Raw genomic sequence first — 15,974 nt, 5'->3', positions numbered from 1 at the left:
AGGTTCAGTAACTTGTCAAGGTCAAATAATTAGTATATGATAGTTACCCTTCTGTTTTGTGTGTCTTGTTTAATATCATCATTAAAAAAGACTGAGCATGGTGGCTCACAACTATAATCACAGCTACTTAGGAGGTGGAGATTGGCAGGATAGCAGTTTAAGGCCAGCGTGGACAAAAAGTTAGTGAGATTCCCATCTCAACAAATAAGCTGGGAGTAGCCTATGATCCCAGTTATAAGGGAGGCCATAGATAGAAGGATTGCAACCTGAGTCTGGCCAAGGCAAAAACATGAGACCCTATCTGAGATAATAACTAAAGCAGAAAAGGGTTGGGGGTATAGCTTGAGTAGTAGAGTGCCTGCCTGGCACAAGGCCCCAAGTTCAAATCCCAGTACCTCCACCAAAAAAAAAAAAAATCCTATTAAGGATCTATTATTATAAGTTCTTTTTACTGGATAAGTTTAGAGTTATCCTATTAAAAGGAATATTTTGGTGACTTAAAAAAAGGATGAATGGTTTCCTTATGACACAGGTTTCCTAACCAAACGTGGGAGGTGAGACACCTGTCTATAAGATACTGTATAGAATTATATTCTTCAGGAGTTGATTCATAAATCGAACAAAATCCAGCTCTCACACATGAATGAGAATTCTACATCCATGAGCCAGACTTTCTTTAGCAATAACACTGGTTGTCTTACTGAGCTGTTGGGAAAGTTGAGTGGAAAAAGGCTCACAGAAGATGTTTTTGGCAGGAAGCCAAGTTTAGAGGGGCATTAGAATTATACAAACACTTTTAAAACATGCCTGCTTCCTGTTCCCTACAACCCCACCGCCAGGTCTCTTATTTATTGGGTCTGGCTTCCTTTGAACACTGCATGAAGGGTCTGATGAGTTTCTTGCACACCTCTAAGTGAACACTGTACATGCTGCCCACTCACTCTATAGGTGAAAAGTTTAAAGTAGAACTCCTATTGAAATGTTCTGACCTTAACAAGGGTGGGGAGCCAGCCACCAGCACAGAATCTATGAGTTCCAAGTCTTCAGGAAATATTCGTTATGGATTTTTTTCCATATATATTTTGATATCCCAGGTTGGATTCCAAGGGTCAGGCAGAATTCACATTCACATGAGAGATCTTTGCATTCAGTGTTTGTCCTGCAGGTGTGTATGGAGTGTGTAGAGTGTCTTTTGTAGACAGCAGGCTTTGAGCTGGACTAAGCATCTAGGGAGAGAGAACGTGATTCTTCTGCTCCTGGCGGCTCAGTGTGGTTGGACATTTAGGTTACTCCTCTTGCTGATGGTGCCTAAGCCTTTGTTGGTAACTATAGATACATAGAGAGTTTGCTGTAGTTGATCTTCTGAGCTGTACATTTTTACCAAGGCTCAGATGTCATCCTCACTGGCTCAGTGCAAATTTTAAGAGCCAAAAATAACACTGACTCTGGACATCTATGCTTCTCTCTCTGTCCCTGTCTCCCACCTTCTTCCTGTCTATTACAAACTTTGGGGGCACAACTTTTAATCACCAGTGGCTAACAGGAGACCTCAAGCATCAAACTAAAATTTTATGAGGGCCTGAACAGTTCCCTCCTAACTACATGTGATCGAGAGTTTTGGCAAGAAAACACGGGACCCCAACCTTCCTCTGACCTAATTGACCACAACTTCTTCACACTGGGTCATGCACCTCTGCAAGTTTTACTTCTGCCCTTGGTTGATTCATTGGCACCTGATTCGATAAACTGGGCTGATCAGATTTTTCCTGTCTGTCATTCAAATATGACCATCAGGTTGGGAAAACTTTAATCATTTTCAAAACTCAGTGATCTTGGAGTGACATGAGTGAGTAATATTGTGTTTTCATTCAAAATGTAAGGGAACTAGATTTAATTAAGCAACAACTCTGCCAGAGCTGCTAGGCACATCGGATACCTTCTTTCACATAATCCTCACAATATTTTGCACCTAAGGACACCAGTCGGTGATTAGCTTGCTTGGAAACACACAGCTGGATTCAAGCCCATGTCTGTCCTGGTCTTGGTTTGAATCCTGTGTTTGACCTCCTCCCACTCAGCATCTATGTTTATATATAATAAATAGCCTCAAAATGAAAGCTGTGGAGCTCTTTTTACCACATTGGGTTCAGCATGGATGAAGAAAATTTTTAAGTATTCTCTATAACATTGAATCAAAAGTAAGCAGATAAAGGAAATGGTGGTGGGGGGGGTATTTGACAGATTGAAGAAGGAAAAGCCTTCGAGCTGCTTACTGAAGACTTACCTAGAAGTAAACTAGAACTCAAGAATGTGGAATTAGCAGTAAAATCCCCCAGAGTTACCAAGACTCCCCTTTTCCAACTGTTGATGGAAAGCATGAGTTAGTACTTGGTGCATTTAACCCGGTTGGAACTGTGTGGCTATTGCAGAAAGGTCAGCCACAAAGTCTCAGAGGCCCTCTTCTTCACTGCGCTCTTGAGTTCTGGTGTCCTCACACTAAATTAGGGTGATGAAGTTTCAGAGCAGTGATTAAGGCCTCAGCAATATTGAGTCATCTATTCAGTGATTACAGCACTTCTTTGTCACAATATTCTCCCCCCCACCTCTCTCTCCTTTGGCCTAGGGACTCACAGGCTCTCATTCCATAAACTTCTCCAGCCCAGCAATGTTAACTTTGCTACTTTCCAAATAGGCAGGTGATCTATACCACTCCCACCGCCACCAAAGTTATTCGCAACGGCTCCCAAGGATCAAGAACTTTTTCCTATTTGTGTAGTGCCCTTGTCCTCTAGTTCCTACCTGATCACCCACTAGTCTCCTGCATTTTAGTATTGTAGCTTTACCAGCATCTTTCAGGACAGAGGTCTACAAACTACAACTCATGGGCCAAGCCTGGCCTACCACTTGTTTTTGTACAATTGAAAGTAGAGAATGGTTTTCACATTTTTAGGTTTTCACATTTTTAGGTATAAATATAAAACGAGAGGGAGGAGATACTTTTGGAGGGAACAGTTGCTCCGTTTTTGCTAATGACCCAGAGAGCCTAGAATCTTTTGTATTGGGCCCATTACAGAAACAGTTTGCTGCTCCCATTCTAGGGATAATGGAAAGGTTGATGATACAGAACTGCCACTTAGATGTCCTGGTAAAGATGTGTTGTTATTAGAAATGATAAGAGCTCAACAAGGAAGTTTAGGTTCTTTTCCCTCTCCTTGGGTTTTACTTACTTACTTCACATTCTCTTTAGAAAGTAATCCATTTTGGATGGGTCCCAGCTGTGCCCATGGTACAGCACTGTAACATTTATATAAACTTATTCAAATGTATTCTGGGAAATATTTCTGCCTAATTAGTCATTTAATTTCAAGGGACCCTGCATCAAAAAACAAATTTCCCGGACACACATTTGTCCACTATCTCCTTCTGTTCCTTGGGTGGCCAGAACACTCACCCAGGATGGGCTTACAGCTACGAGCTTCAGCTCTTTTAAAGACTTGTGCTAGGAATGTAGGAAAGAGGAAACAGACCTTTGCCATAAAAACATATAGACTCCGATGTGAGAGTCATCTGTAAACAACTAATTAACATTGGCCCAGAGACCATCACCTGAGCCACAGTGAATGAAAGTGTCAGACCGAGGCATTTTTATTGAGTAGCTATAAAATTAGATAACTCTGCTTCATAGGTTTATGAAAGTTTCTATATAAATATTTCATTAAGGCCTTTTTCTTATTAAAAGACTTAACGTTTAAAGTAGAAAAATAGTTAAACATCTATAATCTTATCACCTAGAGATATAAACATTGATGGCATGTTGTACTTTTCCTTCCTGCCTTTTTCTTGTGTAGACAAATTTGCATGTGTAAGGGCATAATGTACATGCTCATTTATAACGTGCAGTTTTCACTTACAGCTTTGCATCACTAAATCTTCTACAATACAATTTTATGCTACCATGTAGGTACCTGCACACAATGGAATATTATAACTGATTTAGCCAACCTGTGGTTATTGTAGGTTTACTTCTACTTTCTAGAAAATAATAAATAGTGAGTAGTGCTAGAAAGGTGCATTCTTATTTATAAATGTTTATTAATAGCCATGATTATTTCTTTAGAATAAATTTTCAGAAGTGAAACTGCTGAATCAGAGCCATACCCAATTTTAACATTTAGGTATATTGTACCAAATGTCTATCCCCCTAATTCACCAGTTTACCACCCCACTAATGACCCTTTTCATTTTCCAAATTAAAGGTTGAATCTTTAATGGGGTTAGGTCCAGGAAGTTGGCTAGCTGAAAAATCATTATATATATAAAATGTATGTATGAATGTATGTGTGTATGTAGAATGCATGAATGTACAATGTAGTGATGTTATGAGATCATCATTTACACATCACACCAAAGGGAAGTTTTTTTTTGTAACCTAAAAGTAGTTGTAGGTACTATCTAAATGTATTGGGTTTTGTTTTAGCTTGGAACTAATTCTGGTGGTAAACCTACAGACAGTTAAAAATGTTTTGAAAGCTGAATTTCAAACCCTGACATCTTATTCCAATTGACTTGGTTAATTTAAGCCCAAGCTTTCTCAACAAGGAATGATCTTGAGTTTTTCCAAAGAAAATAGATTTCGCATTTTCAAAATGTAAGCAAAATCTTACCTGAATAAAGGCTTATTAAAGAGCCCTTCCATATTCCCCTCTTGGGTAGGAATTTCTTTTCTAGGCTAATCCAGGCACCTTGGTCCTCACAGCATTTTGTCCTCACAAACAGGATCTGCAGGCACAAGACCGGGCTCACCGCATCGGTCAACAGAATGAGGTCCGGGTTCTGAGACTCTGCACCGTGAACAGTGTGGAAGAAAAGATTCTTGCAGCAGCAAAATACAAGCTGAACGTGGATCAGAAAGTTATCCAGGCCGGCATGTTTGATCAGAAGTCTTCAAGCCATGAGCGGAGGGCATTCCTGCAGGCCATATTGGAGCATGAAGAGGAAAATGAGGTATTACAGAAAGCCAAGTTTGTTTCTGAAAGATTAACAGTAACCCCTTTGTTCTTTAAAGAATGTCCCGGGCCAGTGTTAATTAAAATGAATAAATTCGCTCCCATCTCATATCCCAAGCACAGGAAACCTCTGAAAGTTATCCAAATGAGTGTCTTAAAAGCTGTTGCCCTCAAGGCTTGGCCTGTGGATACTTTCCTCACTTCCAGGAAGGTACCTGAGCATGCTTTATTGTATTGTAAATGCTGCCTCCTGTAGGGCAGATTCGTAACTGCAGGCAGGATACTTGGCAGAGGCAAAAATCAGCCAGGTAAGTCTAGACAAACTTGAAGCGGTCCCATCTGTCCTTTCCTTCTTTCCATAGTCCAGAGCCCTCTGTCATTGTTCCCTTTTGATAAGGGATAACAGAACTTCAATATGTTTATAGGACAAAACTTCACAACTGTATTTGGCTCATTTAGCTATACATGAACTTGGAAACTGTGATCTTAGCTTCCAGTTAAAATTTTTCTTTAAGAGCTGAGCAAAGGCACAGAAAAACACCAATTTAAAAGTCTGCCTTGCCAGAAACATTGTCTTGCACCTGTAATCCTAGCTATTCAGGAGGTAGAGATTGGAGGACCGTAGTTTGAGGCCAGCCTAAGCAAAAACGTTAGTGAGACCCCCCAGTCTCAAGAAAAAAGCTGGATATGGTGGTCTGTAGCTGTCATTGCAGCTACATGTGAGGAATAAGAGGCTTATGGTCTGGCCTGGCTGGGCAAAAAACTGCAAGAGTCTATCTGAAAAACAGTTAAAGCAAAAAGGGCTGGGGGCGTAGCTCAAGTGGTAGAGCACCTGCCTAGCAAGCTCATGACACAGAGTTCAAACCCCAGTACTGAAAAGTCTTTATTTGCCAAGATTGTAGAAAGAATGTATTGCTTTTTTTTTCTCTTAGAAGATCTTTGGGTTGTCATTGTATCTTTTTTTAGATGTTCAGTTTTAGTCACTTTATACTGAATATTCATTTTAGTACTAGGGACATAGCTCAGTGGTGTAGCACTTGCCTAGAAGGCATGAGGCCCTAGTACCACACACACACACACACACACACACACACACACACAATTATTCTCAAATGAATTTGATGTTGGTTTAAAAAGGTATTTATAAGGCCTAGAAAACTATATAAAATACCAGCACTAGTCCTTAACATAAAATTGGCAAGGCATGGACAAGTTTGCTTTTTGTAGGCCCACACCTACAAATTGAAGCATAAATTTATCTTATATATTCACAGGCAATACCATTTTCATTGCATATATTAGTTTGATTTTACCTTAAGTAGGATATGTGTTTTTAAAGTCTTCTGTAAATTAAAAACCAAATTCTTTTAAAAAGTCTTTTTGTTTCTGAAATGAATCTATGTGTGAAGTAGAGCTTGATATTTAAAGGAATCCTGAAATGAATCCTTTCACAAACTGAGGAGTACTTTGGCATTATGCCTCCTGATTTATCAGTCTTATATATTTAATTAGTTATCCATTGAGTTTCCTGAAAGTGATGAAAAATAACATGTACACGCACTCACACATGACGCACATTTAAAGATCGTTATCTCGAATAACTCACCATTTCTGATTCTTGAAAGTGAATACTTGATAGGGACTTAGAGTCAGGTGTTTTTTGTTATTTATTTACATGTTTGGCCATTTCAAAAGAACACGATAGTAAGTGACGACGTACACTGTCAGGAAGCTAATGTGGGCAGAGCGGGTAATTCATTTAGGAGTCTCCATGGCATTTTTTGCTGGCCTGGGTTAAAAGGCATATGAGACAGCCTGGAGAGTCCAGCCTTCCTAAGCCACAGGAAGGTGCTGTCTTCCCTGGGCCTGAGGATCCCCCAGGTGGGGCCTGCAGGGTTTTATCCTTTGCTAACTGCTTCTCGCTGTGAGGAGCCCTGCTGGGACTCCACAGTCCTTCCAGACCATGAGTGTGTCAGACAAATGTCACCACATGCTGGGTGCCTGTGTCCTAATGTAAAGTTGACTGGGGACCCTGTAGTCAAAGGCACAGGTCCTGGGATTCAAGGAGGCACAGACTGCTATCACCACAGCTGATGCACCATGGGGTATGAGGGCACAGAGAGCTCAGGAAGATTTACTGCAAACTTCCGCGCCATTTAGTGCTCCAAGGACTCAAGTCCCCCGGGGGCAGATTTCTCACTAGTTACAGGAGACTCTTTACACACTGGGCATGGGGTGTCTAAGGCCTTATCGTTTGGTGGCGAGAGGGTTCAAAAAAGAACATAGGCAAGGGAGGAGGCACTAGCCAGATAGTTGGTCCAGTGAGGTCTAAGCCCGCTCTCCAGCTAGTCTGAGTCTTTGTCAGATGAAATGTAATATTTAGACAAATTGACTTTAATCAAGCTGGAGGTGAGCTAAAATGGAAGGTTTTGCAGCAGTAATTATTATCTTGAGTCATCGGTTTTCTGCTTTACTGAACTGCATTCATGTCTAACACTTATTAAGTCCCTACAGTGCGTAAGATGTTCTCTTGGGAGCTGACATCGTCATCTCCTTTAGGCTTCTAGTGCACTTGTATTCTTTTTGTAAAACAGTTGCCTCATTTGAACATAGTGATTTGTATAATTGGATGTTTGAAGTTCTGTGTTTTCCTCTTTCTTCCCTCTGCTGATACACTGAAATTCCCCATTTGATTTTTAACAAGCCCACTCAGCATATGATAAAAATAATTTTGGAAAATAAGTCCTGGAGTATGTGCCCAATTTTTAGAATTATCTTTTTTAAAGTCTGGGAGTCATACCATAACATTTTTGAAAACCTTGCGAACTCAGTTTCTGAGAAATTAGTAGAAAGATAATGTGCCTTTGTTTAACAGAATGTAAAATGAAATTTTTAGCCCTTACGTAATTGCTTTCTTTGCTTCAATGAAATTATTTTAATTAAGTAGTTTTGAGGAATTTTCTTATTGATAGTTTTTGACTTGTCCTAACCACAGTTCTATTAGCAATAATTGTGTCCACTGAAATACACTGATTTAAACATATCTTGAAAGTTATATATTTGGCTCATACATATGGCTTTTTTTGGTCTTGCTCTGTGCTCAGTTCTAGTTTCACATACTCGTGTTTTTTTGTAAACCTTGGAAAATAATCAGTTATATTTAGGATAAGGTCAGTGGAATTAAAAGAATTAATGTTAAGTACTTTTTTATGTAGATTTCCTTAAGTCTTACATCCTGCTGTGAAGTAGCTGTCACGCCCATGTTACAGATGAGGTCATTGAGGAGGAGAGACTTGTTTTAGAAGTAACAGAATTAAGATACACACCCAGGAGAACCAGTATTTCTTAGAATGCACCACATTTCCTCCCCTGACAGATTTTGCTGTGGGAAGATGATTTGAATAGCTTGCAAAATACGAATGGCAAGTACTAAACCAAGGGACCCTTGTCTTTTCTTTCTGTCTTGAGAAACTGAACTCCTCGTGTCTGGAGGAGAGATTCCTCTTACTGGTTTGTACCTCACCCCGGCTGTCTAGTCTCTCTCCTAAAGCCGTTCAATTGTTCTGTTTCTAACTCCAGGAAGAAGATGAAGTACCAGACGATGAGACTCTGAACCAAATGATTGCTCGACGAGAAGAAGAATTTGACCTTTTTATGGTAATGTTGCGGACAGTCATGGAAACCACTGTCTTCCCCCCTCAGCTCCTTTCTCTGTTAACCAAGATGCCTGGAGCCTGTGTGCCCTGGTAGAATGTCATTTGTGAAGCCTGTGCCTTTCCTTAGGTTCAGAGTCTGCAAACTGGCTAGATTTAGCCTGCAGACATATTTTGTTTGGCCCACGCAGCGTTTTTTAAAATTTCATGTTTGTTGCCAGCATGAAAAGAATCCTGATTTTTGGCTTCTCTTGAAAAATGAGAATCAGGCCGAGAGCTCCGTGTGGAAACAGTTGGCCAGAGCTGAGTAGCATATCCACCCTCTGGACAGGCCATGTGGTCCACAGCTTACCATGGACCCCCCCACACACACACACTCTAGATCATTTCTAATCCTAGACCAGCACTGTTCAGGAAACCTGCCTGGCTCCTGTAGCATTTGAGTTTACAGCTGGACTCTAGCTGGCTCCTTCTGGGATCAGAGCAAATCTACTCCCTTTAGGGGCAGGTGAGCAACAACTAAATCAATGCAGGTAGGCCCCTTGTAATTGTTGCAGAGAGCCTACCTAGGCAGATGGGAACCTCTGAGGTGTGCATAAAGGAAGGAATAGTCTTTATTCAGAAAACCTGCTGCATTTCAGTGGTACGAAGGGGTGTAAAAGAACCTTGGCATTTGAGAGTTTAGTGTCCACTGTTTCAACCTTGAAGTTCTATAATACATAGCATCTGTAATTTTACTGAAATGCGAATTTGATTTTTGTGTGAGGCCTGCTACAAGCCAGGGATTAAGCCCCTTGTCTGCTGGTGAAGGGAGGCTGTGCAGTGGCTCCCAGAGTGGTTTTACTGCCTTCTTCAGGCTTTTGCTGGAACTATTCAGTTTACTCTGTATTTTCAAGACAGTTCTAGGCCCTTACCGGTGCCTCAATAGGTGACTCAATGGTGATTTTTGTAGGCTTTGTCAGGATGGCACGATGGATCAGAATTTATAACGTTAAGAGGTTCCCTCCAATACCTGCAGTCATTTTAACCTTCATCACAGACATTAGCCTGATTTGTGGAGGGAATAAATTAGTATAAACCATAGCTTTGGTATTTGGATGCTGCAGAACCCTGAAATCAGAGGTCCCAAATTGAAAAGCCTTTAGGTCTCAGATAAAATTTTTTTTTTGCAGGAACAAAGCAAGTGGATAGGGTAGGTATATTAGAGATGCTGTGTCTGAGGGTGGAGCTATAAGGTAGGAATGTACTTGTATAGTCAGAACTTACAGATTGTCAAGAGAAGCTAGAAATCTTCATTTTTATATGTAATTTCCGGATTTCAGAAGGTTTGCAATCAAATGCAGGATTTTATTATTATTATTGTTACAGAACACTGCTGGCCAAACAAAACACAACTGTGGGCCAGATATGACCCAGAGGGTTTGCAATCTTTGCCTTTTTAGCCTAGACAGTCTTTGAGAACAGAGCCCTAGCTGTGTGGATGCTTATGTTATTTTTGTGGGGTTTTTTTTTTTATGATTTTTGTCTAGGGAACACTGATTATGTCCTCACGTAATGATTCACTATAAAAGACTATTAACTCTTTCTCAGGAAAGTGCAGGTAGCCATAGCAATAACTCCTAAACTCCTAACCTAGGATATGTACTACCTCTCTCTACCCTCCCCCCGAAATGAGCCACCCTACCTAGGTGAAGTCATTTTGGAAAGGGCAATAAGAATTAAAATTCTACACAGGGTGTTCCTAAAACCTAAATTCCTTAACTCCTACTGTCAGTCATCACATTTCTAGATTTATTCTCTGTTTAGGGGGGACTAGGGGTACACATCGGAAGTAGACATCCCCCCATCCTTGAGGAACTCATTAAAATGTACATGACTGGGACATGTACCTAGGCAGGAGACCACCAGCTTCCCTGGGCTGATCACAGATTGGCAATATTCAGCACCAGGATGGCCTCAGATGCTCTCAAGACCCTGGAGAAGACAAGCTACTGGCCATTAGACAAATTAGATTAGGCCGAGGGATGGATTGCTCAGAGCAGCCCTGAAATCAGGGAAAAGAAATACTTCTGCTTCCTTGCTTTTGGGCTGTGTATTTGTAGAAACTGAAAACCTTAGGAAAAATGTGAATGTCTGCCCAAGGCAGACATTCAGAGAACAGGCTTGGAACAGGTGAGCCTTGTTAGGTCACACATTTTTGTAGGCACTTCAATTTTCTGAATTTTCATGCCTATTTCTTAAAGGTTGGCTTCTATTTGGGGTAGTTATACAGATTTCTGTTTGATTTGGTTTGTTTTTTTTTAAAAGCCTTCTAATCCTCAGGCTGACTTTTGGCCAATTCACTATTCGTTAGCACTTCCACCAGGGGGCAGGAAATAAAATTATTTGAATTCATGCCAGCTGCTCTGATTAAAAAGTTTAGTGAGAAACAAAAATGGAATGTGAGCTAGACTAAGTCTCTGGGTTTCAAATATTTAAACTTTATTATAAAAGAATTCTTTCTGTGTATATAATTAATGCAAACTTACTAGTTGGTTTTATAACAACAGACACTGTAAACAACATATAAGTAGATAATTTCTTTAAAATCTTTTCTTGAACTTCGTGGTGCTTTATCCTTCTAAAAATGTGACTTGAAAAAAGTTACCTTCTCTACCTAAAAAAGTTTCTTTGACAGCCCAAGATACATGCCTGTAACATTTTGCTAACATATAAGTGCTAAGCTTTTAAATGCTGTGCTCTCTACAAAGGAAAGAAACACTTTTAAAATAGCTGCAGGTCAAAGGTTTATAATAAGGTCTTAAGACAAATGTACTCACGTAGTCAGTAACTAAATATAAGAAGTTTTTTCTTGACTTAAGATTTTGCACTGGTTTTCTGCAAGTGAAACTGGAGAGAGATGAAGTACACCTGCATTTCTTAAAAGAAAAAAATGTACATAACTGATGTTTTATCAAAAAAAAGTATTTTCTCATTTGTGGGCCTATGCATTTTACAGGGTCTGGTACAGGTAATAGTAGCAGAATAACCAAAAACTGAAGTGGCACTGACAGTATTTTGCTGCATCAGTGTAGGACAATAGTTAAAAAAAAATTCTTATTTAATAACTTTAGGAGGTTGCCTCATACAGCCTCTCCTTAGAGCCTGCTGTAAATAAGGCATCCTCTGTGTGCTGATTATGAAGTTTCGGTGTATCCCATTTCTGATACCAAAGCATTAGACGACGGGATTAAGCAGAGCATTGCGAGCTAAGTATAGCGTATGACAGAGCAGGATGGCCACATTTATCTACCAATGGGACTTTGCCTTGCCCCAAGCCTACCTCATTCTGGAAATATAATGATTTCCAAAAATGATGAAGCGTGGTTTAAAGAGCTGTGATCTTTAATTTAGAAGTAGGTGACAGAGGTCAATATTTGGGTTTTATCCATTTTCTTAGTTTTAGCTTGTAAGAAAAAAATTACATTGAATCCCTGTTTCAGTACGGTAGTACGGAAGGAAGAGGGAACAGGTAAATAACTTGATTAATGGTCTATTCACTTGTAGAAGTGATATATCTAGCTAGTGATATATATATATAACTAATAGATATAGAAATTCACTGGTGCTTTTATCTGCTCTTTTTCAATCAAATTGTTTAGCTATAACTTAAAACTGAGTATGCAGCATTTAGCTTATTTACAGCTGAACTGATTTTTAAAAAAAGGTCAGGAGGTAGAGACGTAGGCATTTTGAAGGCTAGGAAAGGAAACCACATCACATACAACTTGGCCAGTGAGAGGAGATTACTTCAGAGCTCTGTCTCCCCATGGTGTAATATTGTCAAAAGAGCTAAACTCTTAAAAAGTAAATAATTGAGGGGCATTTCTCCCACTGTGCCCATAGTGTGTTGAAAATTCATAGCATACATGACAACTGACTAATCAAACCACCTGTGTCCCCTGCATGTGACTATTCTGTTGTGATGCCTTGAGTCACTATTTTTGACACTCCTCCCCCCAACTATTTAACTAAAAGCACAAGTCCTCTTGAATAAAAGGAAATGTTCTTAATGAATTTTCTCTTTTATATGCTCAAAGATTTCATTTCTTCCAGGGAAGCAACAAATTGTACCATCAGGGCTCATTTTTTCTAAATGTATCCCCACCTTGAATTTTCTCACTATTACTTAAAGGGAAGCTTTGCACACACATCAACTAAGCAGAGGGATTCTTAAAGAGTATTTTTAAATGCAAAAATAAATTCTTAAAATGGATATAGCAGAAGGAAAGGGATTTTACATTGTGAAATCTTAAAGACCTGTACTTTAGGGATGAGCTGGAAGCCAACTAGCTCAAAGGCCAAGAGGGACCCTTCAGCAGTCTAAGACAACTTGTGCACATTGTAGCATCTGTAAGTTCTGTATCACTTGACAGAACCCCCTTCCCTCTGCTGACACTTTTATTCCTATCTCCAGCGTATGGACATGGACAGGCGGAGGGAAGATGCCCGAAATCCAAAGCGTAAACCTCGCTTAATGGAGGAAGATGAGTTGCCCTCCTGGATTATTAAGGATGATGCTGAAGTGGAAAGGCTCACATGTGAAGAGGAAGAGGAGAAAATATTTGGTAGGGGGTCTCGCCAGCGCCGTGATGTGGATTATAGCGATGCCCTGACAGAGAAGCAATGGCTCAGGGTAGGTATGCATTTTTTAACCTAACCTTGATGTTTGGAGTGTTTTCTGGTGTCTTGAGGTCAGGAGTCTAGAGCTGGAATTCTGGGCAGGTCGAGTTGCTGTAACAAGGAAAGGGCTCTTGAACCTAGAAGATTGAGTCATTCTACTGGTGCAGTGGAGTCCTTGTACATTGCTTGGAAAAACTATAATGAAGCATTTTTTGCTAGGGCAGAATTGGCCATTGTAAGCACAGGATTATAAGAGCTGTGAGACCCACTCACATTTTATGACCAATTGTCTGGTCATGCCTCACTCTCTCAAACTGAGAATAAAAATGGAGAAGGGGGCCTTAGAGATCTTTTTTAATTGTTCCCTGTCATTTCATGACCTTTAATTGAGGTTTTACTTCTACAAGGCCTGCAGAGATAGTTCAAGGTCGATGTTTTCTAGCTGCATTTTTTGAAGACCCGTAGCATATTTAGATCTGGAAGGTGCCTTTGCACTCTTTTGATTTGATGTAGTAATTGAAGCCCAGAAAGATCAAGTGACTAGTCAGGACACACAGCTGGACAAAAATAACAGAATCAGTAAGTACTGATGTGTTGGTGTGCTCGGTTTTGTTTTGGTTTGAGTTGTCCATTACAAACACAGAGTAGAGCCTGGGACCTGGGTCACTTGTGACTGGAAATACTGTCCTACTGTGTGTATGTGTGTGTGTGTGTGTGTGTGTGTGTTCTGTTTGCAAAATGATGTTTTGCAGAATGATGATTTGTCATTTTGACTGGGGAGTGAAATCTCACAGTGTTTTTTGGGGATCCCAAAAATACTAAAATACTCATGTAAGCGTGATAGTGGAGGCCAACGTGATTCTTTCACCAAAGCTCTGGCTCTACTTTACATTAATGGGGAACAGACTCAGTACCTTGACAGGCAGAGCAACCTGGGATGTACATTCCAGACAGGGCCAGTAAAGAAGTGCTACAAATAGTAAGTGCAGTTGGATAAAAACCAAAGAAACAGAAGCTGTTGTTGGGAGTCATTCATTCATTTTCTTAAAAGGGGATACAATTTTCAAGCTTTATGAGACAAGGGTTTTAAGCCCAGGCCATAAGTAGGTAGGTGGGTAGAAAGGCAATGGGAGGATTTTGAGATTGGATATCAGAGGCAGATGGGGCGAGGTGCCACTTGAGATGTGATTCACTCAGGGTGTTGTATGATGAGAGGGATGTGACCTGAATTTCGAAAAGATTGAAGTCTGCGGGATTCTGAAAAGAGAGACTAACAAAGCATCGCTCATATTTATGGTTGAACAATTGCATAGAAAATGTAACTGTGTGTGATTGTTTCCATGTCATAGCCAAAGATTTCAGTGGCCTGAGAATATGGTTCTATGAATTTCCTTTGTTTCACTATTAAGGCTGTGTTTTTTAATAATTAAGATTTATTCTATAATATATTAGGAGTTTTTGTTTGTTTAATATTCATTTCTGAGCTTGGGAAAATTCTCTTCCCTTTCTCTTTTATTTAAGCAATAAATTAAGTACCTGGAGTGTTATTACAGGAGATGAAACAACCATAATCTAGGCCAACATTTTTAAATCATTTTTGAAACAAATAATCTCCAGACATTACAAGCAAAACAACCCTGTTTATTGAGCAAGAACGTAACTGAATTTACCTTTTGTTGTTAAGAAAAATAACATCATGGATCTGAGGAAATTTTCTTTTCACCCAGTTTGTACCACAGAGGATTAGCACAGTGCCCAGCACATAATAGAGACTCAATGAATGCTTGTAGAAATGAAAGTATAATCTTGGGAAAGTGGAAGTCTCTAACTTACCAACAATGTTAGGATACTGTTTCTTGCTTGTGTGTGTGTGTGTGTGTGTGTGTGTGTGTGTGTCTGTCTAGTAGACTCCCTCTCTACCTATAGTGGGCACATCCAAAAATGGAAAACTAGTTTGTTCTACAAAACTACCCTGTGGAGGTTGGTGTTTATAATTTAACCCTAAGGTAACTTGCAACATGCCACGTTATCCAAGAAGGCCAAAGCTATTCTCAATACAGCTCTACTGTATCTTTTTATAATCGGATCCTTTCAACACTGTATGTCCATATTTTGTTATGACTTGGCAACTTGCTGTTGAGCAGGCAGGACATGAGATTAATACAAAACACTCCTGGGCCTAAGCACTCAAGCCTTTGTTTCCTGTTCACCCAGCAGTAATTCTGTGTGATATCGACCTATTAAGTTCTTGTTTTAATAAAATGAAATTTAAGGGGTTCTCGTGAGCTTGAATGTGAAGAGTTGTTCTCTACTGCTGATGATTGAACACATTGAGTGAATCCAGCCAACATATCTTTGAAAGGGAAGTTGGCAAGGACTGTCATATTGTAAGAAGTGCTCTCACAGGGCTGAAATCAACTCTTCTTTTTCCTGGCAATGTTGTACAAAGCCTGCTTGGCTAAGGCACTGAAGATACATGGAATCCAGAGTTGGAAGACAGCTGGATGGTGCAGCTACCATCCCATCCTTAAATAACACTCTTTGCAGTCCCCATGCCAAGAGGCTGACCAACCCTCAAAGGAAGCACACTACCTTTTTTGTCTGTATAGCTCCTCAGGTTCAAGATCAGTCTGAATATTTGCTTCTTCCTTTC

The 15,974-nt window shown here is 40.0% G+C and overlaps 1 protein-coding gene across 7 annotated transcripts in view; it reads left to right on the top strand.

The window, feature by feature from the left end:
* Smarca2 (SWI/SNF related BAF chromatin remodeling complex subunit ATPase 2) overlaps positions 1 to 15,974 on the top strand; it is a 166,467-nt gene that overhangs the window by 92,236 nt on the left and 58,257 nt on the right. For all 7 annotated transcript variants that reach the window (XM_074051968.1, XM_074051961.1, XM_074051965.1 and 4 more), the window contains exons 25-27: positions 4,777 to 5,004; positions 8,586 to 8,663; positions 13,116 to 13,334. In XM_074051968.1, coding sequence (XP_073908069.1) covers positions 4,777 to 5,004; positions 8,586 to 8,663; positions 13,116 to 13,334 — 525 coding nt within the window. The remainder of the gene's footprint in view (positions 1 to 4,776; positions 5,005 to 8,585; positions 8,664 to 13,115; positions 13,335 to 15,974) is intronic.

Source organism: Castor canadensis, chromosome 13 (assembly GCF_047511655.1).
Source record: "Castor canadensis chromosome 13, mCasCan1.hap1v2, whole genome shotgun sequence".
Taxonomy (NCBI): domain Eukaryota; kingdom Metazoa; phylum Chordata; class Mammalia; order Rodentia; family Castoridae; genus Castor; species Castor canadensis.
This window is presented reverse-complemented; position numbering and strand designations above follow the sequence as displayed.